Source organism: Camelus dromedarius, chromosome 3 (assembly GCF_036321535.1).
Source record: "Camelus dromedarius isolate mCamDro1 chromosome 3, mCamDro1.pat, whole genome shotgun sequence".
NCBI lineage: Eukaryota > Metazoa > Chordata > Mammalia > Artiodactyla > Camelidae > Camelus > Camelus dromedarius.
The window spans coordinates 29,285,075-29,310,682 of NC_087438.1; the positions used below are offsets into that span (position 1 = coordinate 29,285,075).

A 25,608-nucleotide genomic window follows, 5' to 3' on the forward strand; every position below is an offset into this window, starting at 1 on the left:
TCCTCCCGCTGCCCGAGCTGCTGGGACTCGCGGGGGTGGGGGTGTCAGGTGAACTATTAATAAAGTGTCCACTGAAGTAAATACAAGAAAATTTTGAGGAGATGGAGGCATTTATTAACATTGGAGCAAGAGTTCGGGGGTGTACGGTGAAAAAGGTGGGAGGAAGATGATTCTTAGGAAGAATCTTGGGAGAGGCTGTTCGAGATACTAAGGTGATGAGGACATAAAAGCAGATTGGAGATTGTAGGACTCCCCTTCCCTGAGGACGTAGGGCTTAGTAATATGGTTGGAAGTAACTGAGCTCAAATGACTTAAGTTGGGCGTAAGTTGTTTTGAGTCAGGAAAAGTAAACTGCATTTGCCGGAGGCCAATTATTATCGCCAATAAAGTCAAAAGTCAGCTTTCTGGATCATGTGCAAGAAATTAAACCATTAAATTCTGGCAGTGTTGAATTTTTAAATTGAAAAAGCGTTAAATTCTCTCTTGTATTGTATTTTATTGTCTCTTCATTTTTATTGATAAATTGAGAAAAACTAAAGCTGCTAAACCTTGTGCCTGGCCTAAGTACCTGAAAATCAGTTTTTTTAAAAATCTCCGAACTTGATATAAACAACATTATACAATGAGGTACGGAGAACTTTTACTTCAATAGATTAAAATTTAGAAATTAAATGATGGATTTTTCTTATTAACAGGCACAAAGCCATGTTCTTGGGCTTTAGCTTTGTGCTAAGTTAATGACCAATTCTTGATTGGTTTTGTACAGATTCTCATTTTCACCCTTCTTCAATACACTCTGTACAGGTTTGGAAATGGAACTTGTGATAGTTTGATGTGTCAGCTTCAGTAGGCAACAGTATTCAGTTACCTAACCAAGTACTAATCTAGGTATTGCTGTGAAGTATTTAGCTGATGTCGTTAACATCTATCATTTGACCTCAAGGAGACTGCTCTTGTGGTTTACATGTGTATGTCCATATCTGTATATCTCTTTATGTATAATCACTTCTTATGATCATCCTTGTGATCTCTCTCTCTCTCCTCTAGTGATTCTGTTTCTCTGGAGAACCCTGACTGATACAGACCTGATCAGTATAAGGGTAATTTAAATACTATCAGTAACTGGTTCAAGACCAGCATGTGACCTAGATTGAACCAATGAAACGTGAGGAAAAGCTTGATATGAAATTCTGGAGAAGTTCTTCTTTATAATTCTGAGAAATTCCAGTAGTACCTGCCTCTCTCTTCCTCTGACAGTAGTTTTCTTAGATATGAGGCCTGGGACAGGTGTAGCCCTTTCACTGTCAGGTTGAGGATGAAGTCAACACTTATCTGCTGAACCAAGAGGTGTGCAGAGAAATGGAGCTGGGGCTACTGGTTTAAGTCAGCACTGAAGCCTGTCCTACCTCTGGGATTCATTTTCCAAACCATGTATTTCCTCACTGTTTACATTGTAGTTGTGTTTGCTGAGATCTGCAGCCAAAATTATCCTGTATAATAGAATGCTTTTCCTTAAGATAAGTTCTTTGGGATTTTAGGAAGCTAGTGTGTCTGATCTGTCTGTTGAAATTCATGTTCTATGTGGACATGGTTTTAAAATATTTGCTTAATAGGAATTTAAAAACTGGTAATATAAATCAAAGTGCTTTTAATAGAATTGTGGCAAGGTAAATAACAATTATTTGCAATGTTTCAATGTGTTTCTACTAATTCGTTTTAGAAATATTAACATTGTTAAGATTCCAGTGGACTTATAGTAATCTACCCTATCTTTAAATGTCATGTTCCTGATAAAGCACAGAACTTGGAAATTATTTGATATTGCAGTAAAGTGACACTTATTAGAGTTAGTTTATCTGGCAGATATATCTTTCAGGTAATATGGATATCATTAAAAACACTAAAGGAAAGTCCATGGTTATTTATTGAATGATTGGAACTGTAAATTTTATTTTAAATAATACACTTAGTGAAGCTTGGCATTTTGAGATGTCAAATACTTACTAGAGTTTCGATTCTTTAGCCCACATTGATCACATAATGCAAACTTCCAGGCCTTCAGCTTCCTGATTAGAGTAATATACTGACAAGATAACATGACATTTTTGTTTAATTAATAAACATTTCCTGAGAATTTATGTGTCAGGCACTGTAGGATTCACTGAGGATACAAAATAGATACATGATTTCTGTCTCCTCTGTTTAAGGTGAATTAAAGGAGAAAGAAAGTTGTTACAAAGTTCAGTTAGGAAGCCATTGTGGTCAATCACTTACAGATTATGACACACTATGCCCCCATGTCAACTGAAATAAAAATGTACAATGTGAGAGCTGTGCATCAGGTTTTATTTGGGGACTGATGAGGACTATAACCCTGGAAACAGCCTCTCAGAAAACTCTGAGGTATTGTTCCTAAGAGGTAGGTAGGGAGGTCAGTTTATATGTGATTTTAGTGAAGTTGGGATACGTGCAATCAAGCACATTTTGTCAGAAGGTTGCTGCTAGTTATGAGAAACATGTCTCCGTTAATGATTTTAGTGCTTTTCTAGGTATGAAAGGATGCAAGAAATTGGGCTCATAAAATCTTCTCCTGAAAATATCTATCTGAAGGCCTGTTCTGCCAGTTTTTCCCAAAGCTCCGAGTACCTCATTCCTGATCTCTGCCCTGAATTCCTTTCAAAGTGTGTTGAAGGTCAACAACTGCACTGGCTAGTGACTTCCCTCTTGTAGAACCAGATGGCAAGCAATAATTTTTAGTTGGCAATTATTTTTATTATTTCCTTTTAAATAAAAACTACCTTTCATAAGAAATGATAGGGTGGAGAGTATCCAAAATGTACTGTGTCAAACTGAAAAGCAACAAAACAAAGCAACAAAACAAAACAAAACAAAAAAACACAAGTTAAAGGTAGGTTTGACTTCAGTCAAGAAAAGGGTGAAAGCAAAGTGGAAGTGAAACTCTTGACTAAGTGCTTTGAAACTCACAGTGGAGAGTGGAGAGGATGAACTCTGCACACAATGAGCGCTTTAAGGGATGGTCTCAAGATGTACAGCAATAGCAATTTCTGTAAAGAAAAGTTCTGGTGCTATTGGACGTGAAAGGAGTATGTTAAATGAGAACTGGCCAAAGCAGATCAGAAACAAAACAAAACCTAGCTGCTAAAATTTAGATTTAGAAAAGCGACACTCAACCGCATAGACTGGGAGCGTCCCATCCAGACAACAATAACCTCTTAGAGATATGGGTGTGCTCCAAGAGAGCCAGTCAGGATTTTCATACTTTAAGCAACCAAAACCAGACAGTCCAGACTTTCCAAACTTTCCTGTCTGCTCTACTGACTACAGCTGCAGAGCAGGATGGAGAGGAGAGACCAACCAGACACTTCTACGCTCCCTAGTCAGCGCGGCGGAGAGAGCTGGCTTCTCATTGGATTAGCTTGGGGACATGGGTGGCTTCTGATTGGCTTAGAGGAGTGGGTGGGAGAGAGGCGTGTCCTGACGTCACACCCGCCCTAAAAGTCTCTGCTGCTCAGGATTGTGAAGGGAGAAGTCCCGGAGGAAGAAAATAACTCGGAGTAACCTTTGTGGGCCGAAGCCGACCCTCTTCGGGAGCTGGGCCCCTCCCACCAACCAGACGAGCTCCGCCCCCCTGCCCGCATCGGCGTATCAGGTGACCGCGGGCTGGCGCAGTCACGTGGCTGGGTGCGCCTGCCCGTTGTGGCCATGGCGGCCGCAGGCTGCAGTGTGGCGAGGCGAGTGGAGGAACTCGGGGACCTGGCTCAGGCCCACATACAGCAGCTTAGCGAAGCCGCCGGCGAAGATGGTGAGGGAGCGGAGGAGAGGGAGGCGGGCGGGCGGTGGTTCAGAGCTGGCGCTCCGGGGCCGCAGGGGTTGAGGCTGCGGCCTGTGGTCCGGGTGGATCCCAGGCCAGAACTACCGAAGGTGCTGCGCTTCTGGCCCCAGCTGCGCCCTCGGTTGTCCACCTCCAAGAACTCCCATTGCCTTAAGCCAGGGCGTTTGCTTGGACACTCCGTTTTTCATAACCCTGAAAAACGCTTAAATCTTAGTCAGACCAGTGCTCCTTGCCTTTGTCTCGGTAACGACTGGGAAAAAGGCGAGATACAGGTGAGTGTGCACACGAAAGTTTAAGTGAGTTGTTAAAATTGGATGATGGCACACGAAAAAGTAATGGTGGTTTTTGCGTGTAGTAAAGATAACTAGACGTGTAAAATAGGTTCACTTTTTCATTGCTGCGTTGTAAATTTCCTTGTTAGGTTTTTGGATTCTAAACTTAACTGAAAACAGTACTCCACAGAAGAGATTTATATTGATATAATTTAGATGATTCTTTCTTATTCATTACCTCAGTTCTCACGAGGGACCTGTCGGTACTAGAACACTTTTTTGGGGGATGTCTAAGCAGTTTCCTTAGGAAAAACTGGCATAGGGAATTACCTTGACTTTTGATTTTAAGTCCAGTTCTGTTTGATTACTTCTCAGCTGCCTGTAGTTTCTACACTATTCCTTTTTGAGTTTTTCACCTTTACTGCAGATAGTTTTAAAATTTTTTTGTAGACTGTCTCATTGTCATTGGATTCCTAGGCAAGTAGTATGGAACATTTTCCCAAACAGTTGAATAGTTGATGAATTTATTGAATAGGATCCACGATAAAATGGCTCTAGTTCCAGTGAAGATTATTTGCTGGATATTCTTTTCTTAGGGGTCTGTTCTTAAGAAGCCCACAGACCACTCTAAAGCTGACTCATTTTTGGTTAAGTGAATCACACGAATAGTTCATGGACAATAGTAGCTTTACCCCTGGCAGTGTAAATAAGATTATTCCATGATCTTCACCCCACTTCAGCTCCATTTGAAACAGTCTACAGAGATCAGAGAATGTATTTTATTCATTTATAGCTGAACCCAAAAGCTATTGTCATTTTCCTATGGAAGAATTCTTTAATCCAGTCTAAAATGAGAGCTGAACATAAAAGTAAAGTGGTATGTGTTCTTGTTTGGAAGCTTCAAAGTTCTGAAATTTACTGAAATTAAAATGATAGTGGTCCACATTATGAGCTGTTTATCAGTATTACTAGCAAGATTTTCTTATTCTATGAAGTTTTACTAAAATGTAATTGCATGTATGTGAATGGAACTTGGCATTCTTTTCCCATACAACAAAAATAATATACACTCCAAATGCATCCTTTAATATAACAATTAGATATTTATATTAGGTTATAGGGATTGATACTTTCTGTTGTCTTTAGATCAGTTACAGCCAGATGCTATTCCATCTAAGAATACTCTCCTTTTTATTTCTGCTCAGTTTTTTTCGTTTATTTCTCATTGTAAAAGCACAGTATGTTACTCTATGGAAGTGTACCATGAGAAGGACTTTTCCCAGGGATTATGTGAGAATCACTTGTCTTTGCCTTGTCAGTCACTACCTTAACTGAATGGTTAAAAAAATTACATTTTATGAAAAATGTCTAAAATGTGAACCGTTATCCCCCCACCTCCATAATTATGTCATGAGTTCCTGTGAGATACTCCTCAGCAATGGTTCAGTGAATTCAGTGCAAGTCTTTACATTTAAAATAATCCTGCAAATTAAGAAGAAAATATCAATTCAGTGTTTAAAGAAGCACATAAGGATTGCCATATTCCATACAACATCAGTTCACAATAGAATCTTTTTTTCTGGGTTGTATGGGTGATACTTCTGGGCTGAGGAGAGATGGAAGGGCAGTGCCAAAGAAATAGCTTTCAATTTAGGTGAATAGTGGAACTTAACAACAATCAGAATCTGGTCTAGATAGAGGTTAGGCCTTACCTGGGAAAACGTAAGTTCATCTTATGATTGCCAACAGACACAACTTAAGCTGGTGGTGCTTTTGCTCCAACACTGAACAGTTTATCTGTCTGTATAGATGCTGAGGCTGGATTAGCTGGGCCCTCACAAGTGCTACATTTTCTGTCCCTTTGCCAGTGAGGAGGAAAGCATATATATTTCAGGAGGAGGCAGAGGGGCAAACTCAGGGACTTTAGCATCTTGATGGTGGACATATTTAACCACATGAGATGATACAGAAGGGTGGGTGGCACCTTGGAATGGACACTGTAGGTTAGGAAAAATCATAAAAAGTGAAATAGAAACGGAATATGACATAAGAGGATGAGAAGAAATTAGACAGTGTAGGGAGAAGAAAGGGTGAGTTGTTTTTAGAATTTATATCAGGAATAATTAGTTTAATTTTGTCCAGATTTTGAAGCAATTAGGTCATCTGTTCCATTTCTCGGCTTTCAAAGGAATAAAATATGCAGGTGTGTTGTGTAATAGCTGTTTTAATTGTAGTGGCTATTTGTATATGTAAATACATAAACACAATTATGATAAAGTCATAATTGCTCAGAATGCTTACATTTTATGAGGCATTTGATTTTTATTAATCATGCAATTTGGAAGACCATTCTGTTATATTATGTATATTATTTGTTCTATTCATAAGTTTTAAATTTTTGCTTAAACATTTTGAGTGTGTCAAACATCATAAAGCAGTATTATGAAAATAAGATTGCACTTAAGAAATGGCAACCGAACCTAAAAGATTTTCAGTCTAACTTTTCAGAGTAAATTTCCACGATAAGTTTAAGTAAGATTAGGCATTATGATATACTTCATAATTTGTGAAGGATGTTGTTACTACCATGCTGCTTTTCTAATGCCATAACATAATTTCATTTCATCATTTTAGGTACATGGCTTTTTTTTGTTTGAATAACACTCAAACTATATGAATTAATCTTCATGTTTTTATCTCTTACAGATCACTTTTTAATTCGGGCCTCTGCAGCTCTAGAAAAATTGAAACTTCTTTGTGGAGAAGACAAAGAATGTTCAAATCCATCAGATCTTCTAGAACTTTACACACAGGTACTGAAACAGGTGTGGTTTCTGACAAGTTGTGGGGGCAGATTACTCATTTAAGAGGGTTGACTCTAAAGTTTATGTGTATTGAAACAGCTTAATATCAAAAAGAAAAAATTAACAACCCAATCAAAAATAGACAGAAGACCTAAGTAGACACTTCTCCAAAGAAGATACACAGATGTCCAACAGACATATGAAAATATGCTCAGTATCACTAATTATTAGAGAAATGCAAATCAAAACTAAAGTGAAGTATCACCTCACACCAGTCAGAATGCCCATCATTAAAAAGTCCATGAACGATTAATGCTGGAGAGAGTGTGGAGAAAAGGGAACCCTGCTAATCTGTTGGTGGTAATGTAAATTGGTGCAGCCACTATGGTGAACAGTATGGAGATTCCTTAAACAAATGAAAATAGTATTATCATATGATCCTGCAATTCCATTCCTGGGCATATTTCCAGAGAAAACTAATTCAAAAAGGTATGTGCATCCCAATGTTCATAGCAGCACAGTTCACATTAGCCAAGACATGGAAGCAACCTAAATGTCCATCCACAGATGAATAAAGAAGTTATGCAATGGAATATCACTAAGCTATAAAAATGAATGAAATAATGCCATTTACAGCAACATAGATGGGCTTAGAGATTATCATACTAAGTGAAGTAAGTCAGAGGAAGACAAGTGTATGATATCATTCATATGTGGAATCTAAAAAAAAAAGATAGAAATGAACTTATTTACAAAACAGAAATAGACTGACATACATAGAAAAGCCTATGGCTACCAATGGGGAAAGCAGAGGGATGTGACAGGGATAAATTAGGAGCTTGGGATTAACATATAAAATAAGTAAACAACAAGGACCTACTGTATACCACAGGGAACTGTATTCAATATCTTGTAATAACCTATAATGGAAAAGAATCTGAAAAATAATATATATGTATATGTGTGTATGTATAACTGAATCACTTTGCTATACACCTGAAACTAACACAAGAAGTATTAACTATACTTCAATTTTAAAAAATGGCTAAAATTAAAAAAAACAAAGTTTAGGTGTATTGAAATTAGTTTATTTTCTATTTAAAGTATTAAATTTTTTTTTAAAAACTATGTATAAAGTACATAGACTTTGAAACTTTGAGGCAGTATATGGAGAAGTGAAATTTATTGGTTATGTTGATAAGTGAGGAAGAAAGTCTTGCAGATAACAGGATTGCTTCCCTTTATAGATAATTAAATAAAACACTCATATGTGCAGTTGCCAAGCTCTTGAAGGTTATTCAAAGGAAACGGAGGTCTCTGTAAGGGCGCTCATAATTTTTTTCCCTAAAATTCACATTTCCTTAGGATTCTTGACTTTTGTTATACAGGTCCATAAGATTTTTGTTTTCCCCTCTTTTTCTTTTACTTTCCTTTCAAATTCTGGTCTCTGTATGGAGAAGATCTGTTTTTTTTGAACACTGCTGAAGCAAGATGATATTAAAAAATACAATTTTATTACAGTAACTACATTTGTGTAGCACTTTGTGGTTGATAGAGGGCTTCAAATGTCCTTACTTGATTGCCAAGGGATAATAAAGATGAAGTGGTTATAGAAAGTAAACTTAGTTAAGCTTCCAAAATGCACATTTATAGCACTAGGTACCCAACACTGCTTTCTTTTTGGAGGTACTTGGAGATGGTTTCTGCCTTCATATGTGGTTGAATGAGCCTATAATAGCCACTCACAAACCCCAGAGAGCTGTTGCAATTTAGTTGAACTTTGCCTGACTTTCTTTCTTTCCAGAAGGCTTCCTGCTTGTCTCGTTTCTTTCACATGGGAGAGTTCTGAACATTTTAACTTATTTCTAAGAATAAGACAAAAGACCTGGGGATAATAGATTTATATTCCCCAAACCCCCTTTGGACCTTACTTACACTTCTGAATAAGGCCATTTTCCTTAGGGTGATGATCTCTGCCTTCCTGGCTTAGGCCTTCTACACAAGATCAGTTAGTTACTACTTAAGTAGTGTGTGTGCTAGGTAATGTTCTAAGTGCTTTACATTTGTTAATTCATTTTATCCTCAAAGCAAGGGACTTTGAAAGGCATTTACTTCAGTCTCTTCATTTGCCAGGGAAGAAACTGAGGCTCCAAAAAAAAGATAAACTTGACTTGTCCTTGGTTGGTTAGGTAGAACTGATATTAGAACTCAGTTTCCTTAGCCTTAGTAGATTAAACAAAGGACTAGGATTGGGTAATTTTAAGGTTTTTGAACAAAAAGTCTTATATTTAGGGGTGCTGGTTTGAATTGCATAATGTTGGTGGTGCTGCCTTTGTTAGGTGACAGAATACGTAATCCCCAAATGCTGACTCTTTATTTGGGGAAACAGGTTATTCTTTGAAGATTCAATGTGAAAAACTAAAGATAGTGTCTTTATCTTGATATGGCAGGCATGTAGAAAATGTTCAGGAACTATTTATGTATAAATAGCAAAGAATATAGTAATTAAACTTTTTATAATTGTATTATATGATTAGCTTATCTGAACTACAACATAAATCTCTATTTTATTTTTTGAGGGAAGCTAGATTATTTTAATGCATTTAGCATTTTATTAAAATCCTAAGAAGTTTTCTATAAAGTCCACCTCAGATTATGTTAGATATTTTATGCTAGGTATTTTGATTATTTTTCAAATTTAAATACTGTGCTAGAAGATTTAAATGTCTAATAAAGCATCTATACATATAAGATTAAACTGTAAGAGCTATTCATTTAAGTTCGAATCATTTGTAGATATTTTTTTCTCTTTTACTTCAGGCTATTTTGGACATGACGTATTTTGAGGAGAACAAGCTAGTAGATGAAGATTTTCCTGAAGATTCTTCACAAAAAGTAAAAGAGCTAATCAGTTTTCTTTCAGAACCAGAAATTTTAGTTAAAGAAAATAATTTGCACCCAAAAGTAAGTTTTCCACAACTACGAATTATGGTGGAATGCTGCCAATTCTTACTTTGCTATTCTTTAGAATCTGTACTTGTTTCTTCGAACATGTATCTTTGTTTTAAATGAAGATTGAAGCAGGGATATATGAGAGTTGAACACTTCATACTTTGTAAATATGTTTCAGAATGTCTGCATATTGGAATTGTATTGTAATTACAGTGCCCTGTCATTTTCTAAACACACATTGCTATTTCTGCTCCCTTCACTTTTGCAGATGCTGTGTTTTCTTGAAGATCCCTAGTCATCTAATTCCCACATCTCTTGTCCTTTCTATAGTCCTCATCTTACTGGACATTTGCTGCCTTTCTTACCACTGATCATCCCATCCCTTGGAGGCCCTGCATGCTCTTCTTATCTCTGAGAAGCCTTGTTCTTGCTTTTTTCCGAGCATCTTCCCTCTCTCCCATTCTGGAAACAGACATGCCTCAAGGATATCTCCTTAATCCTCTGATAGTCTCTGTTCTGTCTTTGACAACCTGTTCACTTGCTTTTTAGCCATCTCTATTTAATGATTACAAGATTTTTATCTCTAGCCCTGGCTACTCTTTCAAGCAGATAATTTCTCATCTTTCTGTCTGCTGGCTATCTCTCCTACATATCTTTGTTGCTCCTTGTGTTTATCAGGGAATGCTTACTTTGGAAACAAATAGTCCCAAGCTTTATATGACAACATAGTAAAAGTTTGACTTATTAAAATTGTTTTTGTGTATATCTTTTCATTATTTTATTTTAGCAGTAGTAGAGATAGATATGACGTTGTTTCAAGCAATGTATATTTCTGAAAACTTACTTTTTCAATCAGATTATAGAATACTTATATTTCGTATATATTAGAGAGTTGGCTGCTAAAATATTTGAACATCATTTTCTAGAAGAATTTGTGAATTGGAGTAGTAATTTTAATTTAATATAGCGATAGATTTCTGTATTTCTAATTGATTCAGAGTAAGGCATTCCTGTGTAAGCTGCTAAGAATAGAGTAAATTTTGTGAAATGGGAGTGTTTTTAATGGCTCAATATTTTGAAATTTAATTTTGATTTTTACAGACTTGAAGTTTGTCTATTTAGCTGTGTCTTTGTTGTGTTTCAGAACTGCGATTTGCTTGGGGACGAACTCCTGGAATGTCTCTCCTGGAGACGAGGAGCCCTACTCTATATGTATTGTCATTCTCTGACCAAAAGGAGAGAGTGGCTCACAAGAAAATCTAGTTTGCTTAAAAAGGTAAAAAGGCATTCCTCCTACATTTTTGATAATTGACATTTATAGGTTTCCAAAAGCTGTATATAGTATGGTATTAAGAATAGAGGAATCAAAGGGCCTGGGTTTGCATTCCAGGTCTTTTACTTACTAGCTATGTAATCTTAAACAAATTGGAATTACTGTGAAAATTAAATATGGTAACAGGTGAAGACCCTTTGTAAACTGGGAAGTTTTACGTGTTTTTTGTATTGTTTTGTTTTTTAGTTCTAGATTTTTATTTTTTAAAATTCAAGGTAGATAATCTATATTAATTTCTAAGCATATTGTTTGGCCTGAAGAAAACAAACTTGATTGTGAGCCTCTATCAGCAGATCACTCCTAAAACTCCCTCATGACCCTGCTTCTAGAAAATTGTGGCCCTCTGATTTGTCTTGACTCTTCTGACCAAATCAGTAAATCCAAAGGTCCTGTCGTTGTATCACTAAGGATCCTAACTTGGGTTGATTGTACACATGGTTTGTGTGGGCCTGCAAATGAGAGGTCACACCTTCAGACGTAAAAGCTTGATCAAAATATTTCTAAATTAAAGTAAATACATCCATGTTTTTAACAAGTTGTTGAGCACATCTTTATTATCTATATCTTTCTTTCCTCTTGATATTTTTGACAAGTATGTTACTGAATTATGTGTTCTTGGTTAATGATTTCTTTTGTTGTTTTTTTCCCCCATACTCTTACTAATTGGAGGATTATACTTATAAAAGTTTTGGGGAAGTAGGTCCTTATAGCATTGTAATGTAACAACCATAAGATATATCTATATGTTAGCCAATTTTCTCTTGAGTAAAGGATGGGGAAAAATAACATTTGAAATTTCTGCAGCTCTGCATATAATACTTCAATTCTTTGTCTTTGACTTTCATTTAGTACCTTGTTGATGGAATCAGTTACTTGCTACAGATGCTAAATTATCGGTGTCCTATTCAGTTAAATGAAGGTGTTTCTTTCCAAGACCTAGACACAGCTAAATTACTGAGTGAAGGTAATGTGATCTCTTTTTTCAGTTTTCTAAGTGCTTTAAAGCTTTTTAAAAATTTAAGACGTTTATTAGATTTAACTCTGATTTAAATAAATTTCAAGTTACATTATAGACAAAATAATAAAAGAGCTTTTAAAAAATTCAGTAATCTTCTCAGGTAATATGGAAAAATACTGCTGATCTCTTCTTAGTAATTTGGTGAGAGTGATATGGCATGTAGCTTTTACTTATTTTGCATCCCCACAAATCCCAGATCAGCCTCTAGTTTCTCTTGTAACAGAGACTGGAAGTAACTTTTTGTTTTTCACTTTTAAATTTTTGTTTATTTATTTTGAGGGAGTAGGTAATTAGGTTTGTTAGTTTGTTTGTTTATTTAATGGAAGTACTGGGGATTGAACCCAGGATCTTCTGAGCAATACCCTCTCCCCTGGAAGTAACTTTTAAAGGAGAAATTTACTGCTTTTTCACCTTAAAAAGGTCCAGAGCTGGTTATGGTGGCTTCGTAGCATCATCGGGGATCTTGTCTTTCTCTTTCATCATCTTTCGAAGTGGAGCCCCACAGCTTCAGAGGGAGGCACTTTGTATAGAATACATGTAAACAGTACTTGCCAGAGTTGTGCAACATGCATCCCTGTTGAGGATCTTACTTCCATTCTCAGTATCTCAGGATGCTCTTGGAGCTCCTTCCATCTCAGCTGCATTTCAGGCTATAAAAATAGCCAAAGGATGTTTCTTTCATCCAAGTCTGCTCCTTTGGAGCAACCTTCTTGGAAGTTTCTTACAACTCCTGCATTTCACTGGCCAGAATTTAATAGCATGGCTTCATATAGCTACAAGAGAATCTGCAATAGATAGCCTTTTACATGATTTATCTCAAATAAATAGTCTCTTTTCCAGAAAAGATGGGAAGAATGAATATTGAGTGATAATTATTAGTTTCTGTTATAAACATCTATGCCCTTAAAAATGATAGGAACTAAATATAGAGCATCATTTGGGTTTTAGACTGAGGTTCGAGAGGGAAGAACAATTTATTTTCACTATCTCTTTTTGCAAATAGAGGAACTGAGATCCTGATAAGCTAAATGACCTGTTCAAGGTGACATAGCTGACAAGTGATGTTAGATTATATGTGTAAACTTTCTTTTATACTTTATCTGAAATTTTGATGGGGAAAAAAGCGAATGGGGAAGAAGAAAATTTCTTAGAGAAAATTCTATATTTTAGTTTTGTAAGTGTATTTTAATTATTCTTTCTTTGTTAGCTTCTGTAGGCTTTTCCTTTCTATTTGAAAGCATTGCATAGAAAAAGCACCTTAATTTAAGGATCATTAATATATGACTGGCTACTGGTGTCCAGAAGTTGTTACCTTCAAACAGCTTGTCCTAAAAGAAACTTACTGTGGAAACAATGCACTCCTTCAATGGGCATTTACCTGATTTTAGATAAAACTCAAAGCTGTGTATACATAGTATGATTTTTGTTTCTTTTTCCAAGGTGAGACAATCATTTTGTCCTTTGAACATTGCTTGTATGCCATTTTAAATTTTCAGCTTTTAAAAATTACCAAGTAATGTGTTTGGTAAACCTCTTTACCTCATTTCTGTGCTTCATTCCTCTCTGGGCCCTTATAAATAACTCGAATTAAATAGGTTAAAAGGCTGTTTAGCTGTGTGCATCCTTGGTTTATGCCCTTTTTATATACTACTGAGGAACCCCCCACTTTATGCCCTTTTTATATACTACTGAGGAACCCCCCACTTCCCAGCAGCCTTTGGTTCATTTCTTAGCCCAGAACCTGGATTACAGATCTCCTGAAGGAGCAGCTCTGAGCTGACTTCACTAATTACCTAAATAGCTTGTGAAAAATATAGATTTCTGTGTATTACCTGCATGTTCTGACTTAGTATATGGAATCCAGGAATCTTTTTATAAGCTCCCATAATTATGATAATCAGATTGAGACATCACTGCTTCTAGGGGTTGCCAGTCTGTGAAAGTTTTTTCTTCTGTGAAAGTTAAAGATCTGCCCTTACTCTTACTTCATGGATTAGTCACCTTCTCCCTCCCTGTACCCACTGCTATCACATGTGTGTTCATCAAGGATGTGAATAGTACAAAATGAAGTCTTTTATTGAAAACTGTGCTGAGCATTGGCAGAAAAAAAAGTCACAGAAAATTTGTAGCAGCAAAAAGACAACAGCTACATAGCAGTGGCTTCCTTGGGGCAGTAGAGAGGGAGAAAGTGCCTAATTTTTACATTATTCATCTCTTCATTTGATATTTTAACATAGTGTAGTTGAACATAGTCTATGGACCGGCTCACCCTAGGACTTTGTTAAAAATACAGTTAAAAATACAAATTCATAGACCCAACCCCATACTTAAGTCTGGAAGTCTTGGAGGTGGGGGCCCAGTGATGAGCATTTGAGCATGTCCTCCAGGTAGTTCTAGTGCAGATTAAAGTTTGAGAACCACTCTTCAGCATACAACTATTCATTCTCTCCCTAGAAACACCTTCCCACAGGGTATCTGTGTTTCTTGTTCAGCAGTCAATCCTTGTTAACAAAAAGAATGAGGTACTCTCAGAGTTGGGCATATACTGGATCCCAAATCTCCCTTAAGCAAACACTTTTCATCTTTTACAAGTGGCTTCACTGGGGGAACTCATTTCAGCTCCTCCCAAAGCTGTAGTCAAGTGTTTAAAAGTTCGGCCTTCCCTTCAGTTTTACTTCTATCTCCTTACTCCCCTCCACCAGTCTTTTTAGGAATAATTAAGAGTGTAGGATCACAAAAATGAAAAAGGATATGCATTCAATGAAATGCCATATCTAATATGAAATATAATTCTGCAGTGAATTTTGTTAATTTGGAAATAAGTAGGGCATGTGGAATCTTGAGTTTTGGAAACAGCCTTAAAGAGCTTTGGTGAATTGCACAAAGTCAATGATTTACACCCAGATCTTTTCAGTTCTAGGTCCGTTTCTCTTTATATTCTGAATAACATCTAATGCTATTCCAGCATTTTCTCTGAGGTTTATGATCTTTTAACTATGAAGGAATAAAGTGAAAAGAAATGATTATTTGTAATATACATTATGCTCATTGAGTGAGTCGTTCTGTACATAGAAAGCATAATTAGTAGAGTAGCCTATCATACTTTTATGAATGCAAGCCTCAGCTTCTGCTCTTAAATGATTAACTCCTGGTTGATACAATGAATCAGCTCTTGCTAAGCTTGTTCTTCTCGTGCTACTATTTTTAAGCTGAATTTGAGGTGAGGTGAAGGGGATAGCTGTAGGGACACACCCTGAGACTATAAAAAGCTTGTAATAGATTAAAGGCAATAGAAACTATAATAGTTTTGGAAGTTGAATTTTGCTTCTATAACTATGTCTCTGATACTATTTTAGTCATTTCTGATGAGCCGCGTTAGGTGAGCAACTGAGATTATGATGCTTGTTTATTTGAGGTAAACTTTTCAAATCACACAAGTACCTGTTTAATAGGATAGATCATTTATCTGTATTCTAGTGACTTTAAGAAGTTAGTTATATAATTTAATAGCACTTTATATTTTTATTTCATGTACTTCTTAAGAAAATTCCATGAAATAAGTAGGGCATGTGGAATCCTGATTTTTGCAAACTGAAGCTTAAAGAGCTTTGCTGAGTTGTACAAAGTCGATAATTTATCCCCAGATCTTTACAGTTGTAGGTCTATTTGTTTTTATATCAAATTAATGTACTTTGTGTCATAAGTGTTTAATTATATAACATTGCCTTATTCCATAATAAGAATACTTTCAGCTTTTGATGAACATCCTGCAGTGTATTTCTTTTTCCTGGTAACATAAGGCATCTTGGATATAATTTAACATCTTTGGTAATTTAGAATTAAATGGCTTCTCAGGGACATGATTATGCAGGATCATCTCTACACTCTTGTAGTAATTTATGAACTATATCATTGATCCTAGAGTATACCCCAGAATAAAAGCTGTGTTCATGGATGGGACTGAGGGAGTGTTTGAGTACTCTGAAATTGTATGTGGAATATGGGGTGTATGTTATGGGAGAGGTTCTGTCAATATAGATTAGATTCTCAAAGACATCTTAAAGAGAACCTCAGAAGGAGTAACACATTGACCTAAACAATTCTTTAAAAATAATTCTTTTTGAGGGTGGGTTTGGGCTTTATTTATAGATAAAAAAGAGATAGAAGTGCCAATGAAATGAGGATTGTATTAGTGATAATTGGCTTTTCTAAGGATAGCCATTAAATGAGGAGGGAAAATGTTTAATGTTGCAAAAGGAATTTATTACAATCTTAATCACCAGGTTTCTTTTTACATTTTTAATTCTAATCTCTCAAATGACTTTCCCAGGAATATTTAGTGACATTCATTTGCTGGCTATGATGTACAGTGGAGAAATGTGTTTTTGGGGATTGAAGCATTGTGCAGATCAACAGCCAGAAAATCATGAATTGGATACTGGTGTTTCTGGAGCAAGCAACCCTACATGCAAAGAACCCTTGGATTTCCGAGAAGTAGGAGAAAAAATTTTGAAAAAGTATGTATCTGTGTGCGAAGGACCCCTGAAAGAACAAGAATGGAATACGACAAATGCAAAACAAATTTTAAGCTTCTTTCAGCATCACACTAACTAGTAAGTTCATCTAGTCGTCTTTAGACAGAAAGACAAACAAACAAACAAAAAGACTCATGAAATGGAAGTTCCAGAAAAGAAGACATATTGATACTGAGTTTAAAAACATTAACAATACATGAAGATAGCCAGCACAGTTACCCTTTTTTAAATGCCATCACCGTCTTTCACTATATACTCTTAAGCCTGTGAGGGAACGATTCTTTAATTTCTAAGTTGGCATTTATGTTATTCTAACTCAGCCTGAACTACAGATATCCTGTAACTAATACTAAGGAGGAATCCAATTTATCTTTATAAAGATTTTTTTCTTTTTACTTTAGGTTTTTTTTTTTTTATTGTGGTACAATATACATAACATAAAATTGACTGTTTTAACCATCTTTGGATTACTTTTTAATCTCCTTATCTTGAAGTTTGCTATACTTCAGAGATTAAAATCAAGTCACCTCATTGCTTTGGATATATGCTATGGATATGAAAATTGTCATAAGGAAAAATTATGGCTAATATCCAGTTACCATTTCTAGAATAAGGTAAATGATGAAACACTCCACAAAATAATTTTTGTTTAATTATTTTACCACATATTACTAATGGCATTTAAAGTTTTTTAGTGTATTAGGCATTTTATAAACATTTTTAAATGGTTTTCCTATTTCGTTTAATAGAATATGCATGGTTTATTCAATGTGTAATGAAGATAAAATCAAGTTAGGTTAGTCTGCTATTAGCTCATGTATCTTTAGGGCACAACTTTTCATATACTTTGAAATTTTAATATTTTTTGTCTTTAATAGTAGGGGTGAGTGACAAAGGTCAAGAGTCTAACCTGGTATCTTGCTTACAGTCTTTCTGTCTACCTCAAGTCTTATTATCATCTTGGGATGATCCTTCTGATACCTTGCCAGTATCCTTGACCTCTGGGCTATTGACTTCATCACATTCCAGGAGCTTAACCCCCATGGCCACACTATCCTGAGTTTCTCTTTCTGAATCTTAAATTTCAATGATTGATGACAATTCTCATCTTTCCAGCTTTTTACTTCCTCATTTTTATTGCTGTTTTTCTCTCTTATTTCTTCTCTATTTCTTTAGCTTCTTCATAGCCTCCTTCTCTTGACTGCCTCCTTTTCTTCTAACCATCAGCCTCTTTCAGATTTTCTTCTTTCCCTATCCAGCCTCAGCCTTATGGGGCACCATATGAAGTGCTCTGCAATCCCTTCGAACACATCTTCCCCTTGTCCTTCAGCCTAATCATTCTGCAAGCCCTCAACATTGAATTAATTCTATCATTCTGCCTTCTTTTCTGGGTTGCTGAGTTCCATGTGAAGTTCCTGCAGCCCTTCAAAGTGGAATGCTCTAAGTATCTCACCTTCAACTTTAGATGAGCCCTCAATGTAAGCCTTTTTGTAAGGTAAGGTAATGTGATGTAAGTCTGTTACCAGTGTGGCCCCCGTCCCTTTCCCACTGTGGCTAACCCAAACCTCTAACTTTGTCATCACTTTCCTCTGGCCCTCTGTCTCCTCCCCAGCACGTGGCTCTTGGTTCTGTCTTACAGAAGATAGAGACTGTAAGGAGGCAGCATCTGTTTACCAGCATTGCCCTACTCATTTTCCCCCTTTTTAGAGAAAAAGAGATAGCCTGCTTCATGTTGAGGCTCAGTCTCCGTTTTTCCTCTCCTGGCTCCCTTGTTTCCCCTGGGGCTCCTCTTTTTTTTCTGCCAATATCCTGTAGGTATTGCTCTTTCCCAGAGTGCTATCCTTTTTCTCTTTTTTCTCCCTCTTCTCCCCCTTTTCCTTCTTTTCTTTCCTCTTTTTTGCTTTTTCACTTATTCGAAATACAGTCGACCCTTGAGCAACACAGGTTTGAACTACGTGGGTCTACTTATTCGTGGGGTTTTTTCCCAGTGGTGAATACTCCAGCACTACGCAATTAGCGGTTGATTGCATCTGCAGATACAGAGGAATTGCGGGTGTGAAGGGTCGACTATAAATTATACTCAGATTTTTTGACTGCCAAGAGGGTTGGACCCCTAAACCCTGAGTTGTTCAAAGGTCAGCTGGACTCTTAGGTGATATTATTCATAGCCATGGCTTCTCCCACCTGTGATGTTGGGCTGATTCCCAAACTACAGTTTGAATCCCAGCTTCTCTCCTGCTCTCTAAACCTTTCTAACTGCCTGGTAAAAATCTTCACTTGGACATCCTGTAGTAATTTTAAATTCTACGTGTTCAAGCAGCTCATCCTCATCGTTCATCTAAAAATCTTTTGCAGTTCATATTTTCTCTTTTTTCGATCTTTCACAAAGCAGGGCAATGCCGAACACTGCACCTGGTTTCTTCTGCCTGCCTTGCCAGCCCCATCTCTGCGGTTCCTCCTGTGGGATCATATTCTAGTCCAGTGTTCCTCAGGCTCCTTTCTGATGAACAAATATTCTGATAGAGCCTCTTGGGACAAGGAGAATCTCTCCCTATCTCTGTCTCCTTATTTATCACTACACAGTTAAGATTTTTATTTAACTTAGCTTTTGACAAGTTTTACTATGAAAATACCTTTGTGCTTTCTAAATATAAAGATGTAAATCACAGACTGCCCACCCCCACGTCACTCCTTTTGGAGCATTGTAGTCAGTCACAATTGTTTCAGTTGCTTCCCCAGTGTGCTGTGTCTTTTCCCCTTGATACCCTTCGCAGACCTCCTTACTTCTGCCTGGAATGCTTTGCCCTTCTTTATGGCCAAGTGACTACCCATTTATCCTTTAGGACTCAGCTTCAGTGATGTTGTATCCATAAGACATTTTCCAGCCTTTTTCATTCAAAGCTACACGTTCCTTTGCTTCTGCTCCCTTAGTCTTTCCCTGCCATGTTACTGCTTTATAGTCATTTTTCTTATGAATTGGCAAACTCCATGTTTTAAAAATTTATCTTTATACATAGTGCTTACTGAACAGTAGGCTCTTAGTAATGTTTTTGAATTAATTAGAGACATGATTCTAAAGTGCTGTACTCTGCACGAAACGGTTACTGCCACTGGATTCCGAACTGCCATGCCCCTTATACCACTGGTTGACAAAGCGAACAGGGAATTACTCCTCAGAGGAGTGAAGTATTACTTAGATTTTGAACCTGAGAAAACAAGAGAACTCTCTCTTCAGAAGCTGGGAACTCCCATTTTGCCGTCACGACCCTTGTGAACCACTTGGGTCTCTCCCTGTTTGGTACACTGATGAGGGTACTTTTGGGTGCTTTTTGTACAACTTTTTCATCCCCCACACAATTGGAGAATAATTTGTAGACTATAACAGCTATAATGCTTTTTACTCTGATGTATTACAAAACAATGAACAACACTTTGTGTGTGTTAAAGCCTGCTAAATAAATTCTGTTTTATTTAGAATGGATTAATGTCAAGATTCCAAATACTTCACATAAGGAAAGTATTGTAATTCACACATCATCAAAGTACTATAATTCACTTATCAAGTATTACATACCTACTGCATGCCAGGTTTTATCCTAGGCATTGAGGATATAGCTTTGTAAAACACAGAGTTTGTATTCTAGTGGAGGAATTTAATACATTTTAAGAAATAAGTGTGCAGCATGTTAAGTGATGAGTACTATGAAGAATAAAGCAGGGCAGTGGATTGAGTGTGGCTCTGGAACAGGGCTCTGTTTTATTTAGGGTGGTTGGGAAGGCACCTGTAGGCACCTGTCTACTTGAGCATTTGTGTCTTCAGATTCCACCCCTTTGATTAAATATCATTAAGTGTGCCATTGCACATTTAGTATGTTCATGAAATTTCTCTTTCTTATGGAAGTTCTAATGCTGAATTAAAGAATGAATCGCTACCTAGGAACTTCTTATTTTGATCGCATTTAAAGAGTGTCTCTACAGTATGGTCTTTGGTAGTGGGTAAGTGATAACCTAAAGGCATTGTAGCATTTATTACACTTGGAGTTTCTATTTTGAGTTCTCTGATGGTTACAAAAACTTAACTCTGTTAAAGGATTTTTCCTAATCCTTAAATTTGTATGCTTCTTTTCCAGTATGAATTTTCTCAGATTAACTAGGCTTTGAGACTTAGTTAAAGGCTTATCTGCTTTGCTGCATTTATAGGGTGTCTGGCTACCATCAGTTGTTTGATGCTGATGAAGGTTTAGATCCTGACTGAAGATTTTCTCTTATTTCTTCGCATACAGTAGAGTGAGGTGAGAGTCATACCTGAAATCCCACAATAAAATTTACATTCCTACCTTTACAAGTTTATTAAAGTTGGAACTGTCTCTAAAGGCATTCTCAGATTCATTTTAATGCCATTAAAAAAAAACCAACAAAACCCACTGCTGGCTGATGTGCTAGTTTTAGATTGCTTGTCACTTTTCTCTCTTCACCTTCTAGAGCTGCTCTTCTGGTTCCCGTAAGGATACCCCTTTTGCCACAGAATCCAGGATTCTCTAGTTCTCTAGTATCACCTTCTTAACAGTATTTTTTTTTTTTTAACACAATATGAGTTACCATGTTATGGAAGTATTACATTAACATACATTTGATGTATCCACCATTAAAGTATGCATTATGTTTTTGTGCTGCTGTTCCTTACTGTTCTTGGTTTTCTTACTTCTAGTGAAAATTTCCAAGTAAAATGTTTTGGAGCATATAAACTTTTTTTTTTTTTTTAATAAAACCATATTCCTATGTTTCTTTCTTGTTTCTTTTCTTTTCTATCTGGGTGTTGTGCCAGAATGAAAACTTTTATCATCCTCATATACTGTTTGTAACTGAGTGGGACCCTATGGAGCCTTCCTGGGACAGACCCCGCCATGTCCTCCACTTGCCTCTTGTTTGTAGAGAAACTTTAGCCTCCTAGGCCTTCCCCGAGTTCCAAAAATAAATTTAATCAGAGAAGTGAGAAAATGCAGACAAAGGAAAACAGTCGAACAAGACAAAATAATAGTGGTTAGCCATTAAAGTCAAGGACCTCCAGTTCCTCCTCAAGGGCTAAAGATAATATTCTGAACCATATCCTTTGGGTTGTTTTGCAAATACTGAAACCCCTACCAGATGGAAAAAGTTAACTGTATGCTGACCACAAGTATTTAGACCCCAGACTGGGTTGTTTAGTGGTTAGGAATATGGGTTCTAGAGCCAGAGGCCTGAAATTAAATCCCAGCTCTGCTGTTTCCTAGCTGTGTGATTTCAATAAGTTATTTAACCTTTCTGTGCCTTAAAATTCTGTTGTGTAACACAGGAATAATAATAGCACCTACCTCACAGAGTAAGAGTATTCTGCTTCTTAATTGAAGAATAAATGAGTTAATGTTTCAAGTGTTTAATTCAATGCCTAGCACATGGTAAGAGCTCAAAAGAGTTAGTTATTACCATTTTCCTCAATGGCCAGTTCTGTGTATTGGCACACTTCATTCATCATGCTGAAAAATATCCTAATACTCATCGGCTGGGATAATGGAGTGACAAATTCTTGTTTTGGCCAGTGAGCACTCACTCACTGCCCTGCCCTCAGTGGTGCTGGCCATTCTAAATGGGAAGCAGCTTTCAGAGACGAAATCGCTGGCTGGATAGTCATCTCAAATATTTGTTAATTTTTAGAAGTTCTTCAGCCCCAGCCTCTGAGTGTATATATACCCAATACATACCAATTTCTATTTTTACCAATCAGCTTGATTGACTTGGCTTCTGTCTCACTCTTAACCTTTTGGTCTCACTCTTAAACACACAGGTCAGATGCATTTAATAAATATTAGTTATCTAAGTATATGCATACCCTATTTAAAAATAGACTACTCTAAACGATGGTAAATCCACATGATTGAGTAGCGTAACACTTTAAAAAGCAAAGAGGAATATTTCTATAAAATACTATGGAGTGGTTTTATTAAGTGAAAAACAAGGTGATGAAAGTATATAGTACAATTTATTTAAGAAAGGGAATATAAATGTATTTATAACATTGTTTGCTTACATTAAAAAAAAGTTTAAAAAATGGTTACCTATGATGGGAGTGGGAGATGGGGGAGAGGAACCAGATGGACAGGATCAGGATGGAAACTAGACTTCTCTGAATATATCTTGAATTTTGTACATTTGGCTTTGGAACCATTTACTACATTTTAATAAAATAAGGTTGCATCAAACTTAAAGAAAATCCCTAAAAATCCAAAGCAAAATGAAGTAAATGAGTTATAATTGAGTAGTAAGTTGGTGGCTTCAATATACAGAAATGTTTCAATTATCTTTAAAGCACAGAAATTTCACACCGCTGGTGGACTATCCCCAAGGACAAAAAGAACTGGAAAGAGATCAAACTCCTTGGTACTTGTATTGTCAGTAACTATAAAAATTAGAAATGTATGTAATTAGACATGAGGATTTTCAGTGTAACAGAAAAGAGACACATGAAATTGAAAGTAAGTAAAAATTCTATCATTCTAAATTTGAATGTGAAATACAGTATAAACTCACTGTCTCTTCTTAAGAAGACCACTAAATAATGTCCAAATGCCATTTCTCATTAAAACAAACTAAGGCTTCTTGGTGATAAAGCTGATTCTAGATCTTGTCAAGGGTGGTCAAATGGTTGATGAGGGACAATTTTTCTTTAATTCATCTAATAAAAGGAATTATAAAATTAGAGTAGCAACTTGTAAACAAATAGCAATTGTTGATACTTGCTAAATCCTTGAAGTGAAAAGCTTATGGAGCACTTGATAGTGAATGGAGCAGGCTTTTGAAACTGTCGACCAGTTTGAACATGAGAAAATGAGAATGGCTTATGGCTCCCAATCTTAGTACCGTATACTTATGAAATATTTTGCAAAAGAAACCCAAATTTGATCAAGCCTGAGAGAGGAATGTGTTAAAGATACCACTGAAACAGTCATCAAGAAAGTTCAGAATGTGGTCCTTACAGTCCAGGAAGGCCAATGTAGTTTCTTCAACAAATTACAAGGGGAAATAAAGGAGGGGGAATGCATAGAATGAAAAAGTTTCAGAATGAAAAACATGTCACCAAATGTAACATGTGGATCTTGTTTGGGTTATGAATCAAACCAAATATAGAAAAAATAAAAAATAAAAAATCCCCTGCAACTTTCTTGGCAGATGGGGAAGTTAAACACTGACCAGATATTTGGTGATTTTAGTTGTTTAGGTGTGAAATAAATGGTACAGTACAAATGCTTCTTAAAAGTTACCTTAATTTTTAGAGATACATACTGAGATATTTAGGGATGAAATGATATGTTGGGATTGGCTTAAAAATAATCCAGATTAAAATGATAATACAGATTTGGGGATGTGTGTATTAGGCAGAGATAGCCATGGAGCAAGATTGACCATGTGCTGGTAACTGTTGAATCTTAGCTAGTGGATACATGGGATTTCATTTTATTATTTATTTTCCTGTAGATATTCAAACTTTTCCATAATAAAAAAATGTTCTAACCCATTCATTTACAAATGCTCACACTTCTTTGTAAGAGAACTAAGACTCATTTCAGTTCTTCATACTTAAACTGATTTTTTTTTTTCTTGTGTTAGTTCTTTCATGTTCCTAGAGAGGAAAGGAAAATGCCAATCTACTCATGGTTCTTGTCTGGAAAGCCTGGCAGAATTAAGCCTGCAATTGGATTGGTTTTTGGCCACTAGCAATGATAATACTGCTACTAGCAAGATAAATAATGAAACTTTAAATTAAGATCTCACACAACCTCAGTTACTGGGCTTTATTGGATTTCTGTTATTTGACATTTAGCTCCCCAGATACTTACTTTTGAAGTGTAAATACAAGCTGATAAGCAATGTGTCCGCTATTAAGCATTAAGCACTCTGCTATGTGGAATATAGATACAGACATAGATATAGATACAGAAATGGATACAGATAAAGGTAGAGAGAGAGAAGGAGGAACAGAGAGGTGCATATATGTTAAATATATGTATGCATTTAGATATTTGTATGCGTACACATATCCCCTGTAGCCTATCATGATCCTTAAGGACTTCAAAGATTTTATAAAGTTGCTGATCCTGCCTTCTATTTTGAAGACGATAAAAAAAAAAATGGGGTTAATTTTTTAAACAGGTGATTTGGGTTATATGTGAGAGAATATTTTGACAATTGAGATAATAAAACAACGGTGGGCAGATGTTCATTGCAAAATTTAGAAACTTCCATATTTGATGATTTTCACGAAGACACTGGATAGTTGCATGTCCTGGATATTCAAAAAATTGCTGGTTGACAGTGAATTTAAACTAGCTTATATAGAGATATTAAGCCCCAGGTCACGGGAGAGGGCCATCTGTTGAGTAAGTGGGAGTTGCCCAGGCCCACGCAAAGTGGAAATAGGTCCCAGACAGAGGGAACACCTTGGTTAAGTATTAAGGGGCGAAGGGCAAGAGATTTGACAACAAGGGGTGAGGTCAGCGTGGCTGGGTGGAAGACTGAAAGGAAGGGAGCAGTGATGGGAGCCTCAAGCGCAGCTGGGAACCATGCTCAATTGAGCCACCTTTCTGTTCCCTTCCGGCTCCGTAGGCTTTCTCACCTTGGGGTGGGGGTGGGGGTGGACAGGCCCCAGAGAGGGAGGAGAGGGGGAGGGAAGGAGGAGAGGAGGGAGGGAGGGGGGAGGGACGGGGGGAGGGGGGAGGGACAGGGGGAGGGGAGGGGCGGGGCGGGGCGTGAGGGGGAGGAGCGGGACGTGCCGGCCTCACGCTGCGGCGCGTCACGTCACGTGCGGCG

At 36.8% G+C, this 25,608-nt stretch overlaps 1 protein-coding gene across 1 annotated transcript; it reads left to right on the top strand.

The window, feature by feature from the left end:
• The first annotated feature begins 3,523 nt into the window (after nucleotides 1-3,523).
• Nucleotides 3,524-21,551, top strand: RIMOC1 (RAB7A interacting MON1-CCZ1 complex subunit 1). Its single transcript, XM_011000792.3, has 6 exons — nucleotides 3,524-3,823; nucleotides 6,832-6,938; nucleotides 9,750-9,893; nucleotides 11,026-11,157; nucleotides 12,064-12,178; nucleotides 16,563-21,551. Exons 1-6 carry the CDS (start codon nucleotides 3,724-3,726, stop codon nucleotides 16,844-16,846), a joined length of 882 nt encoding a protein of 293 aa, XP_010999094.1. The 5' UTR covers nucleotides 3,524-3,723; the 3' UTR covers nucleotides 16,847-21,551.
• Nucleotides 21,552-25,608: the final 4,057 nt, after the last annotated feature.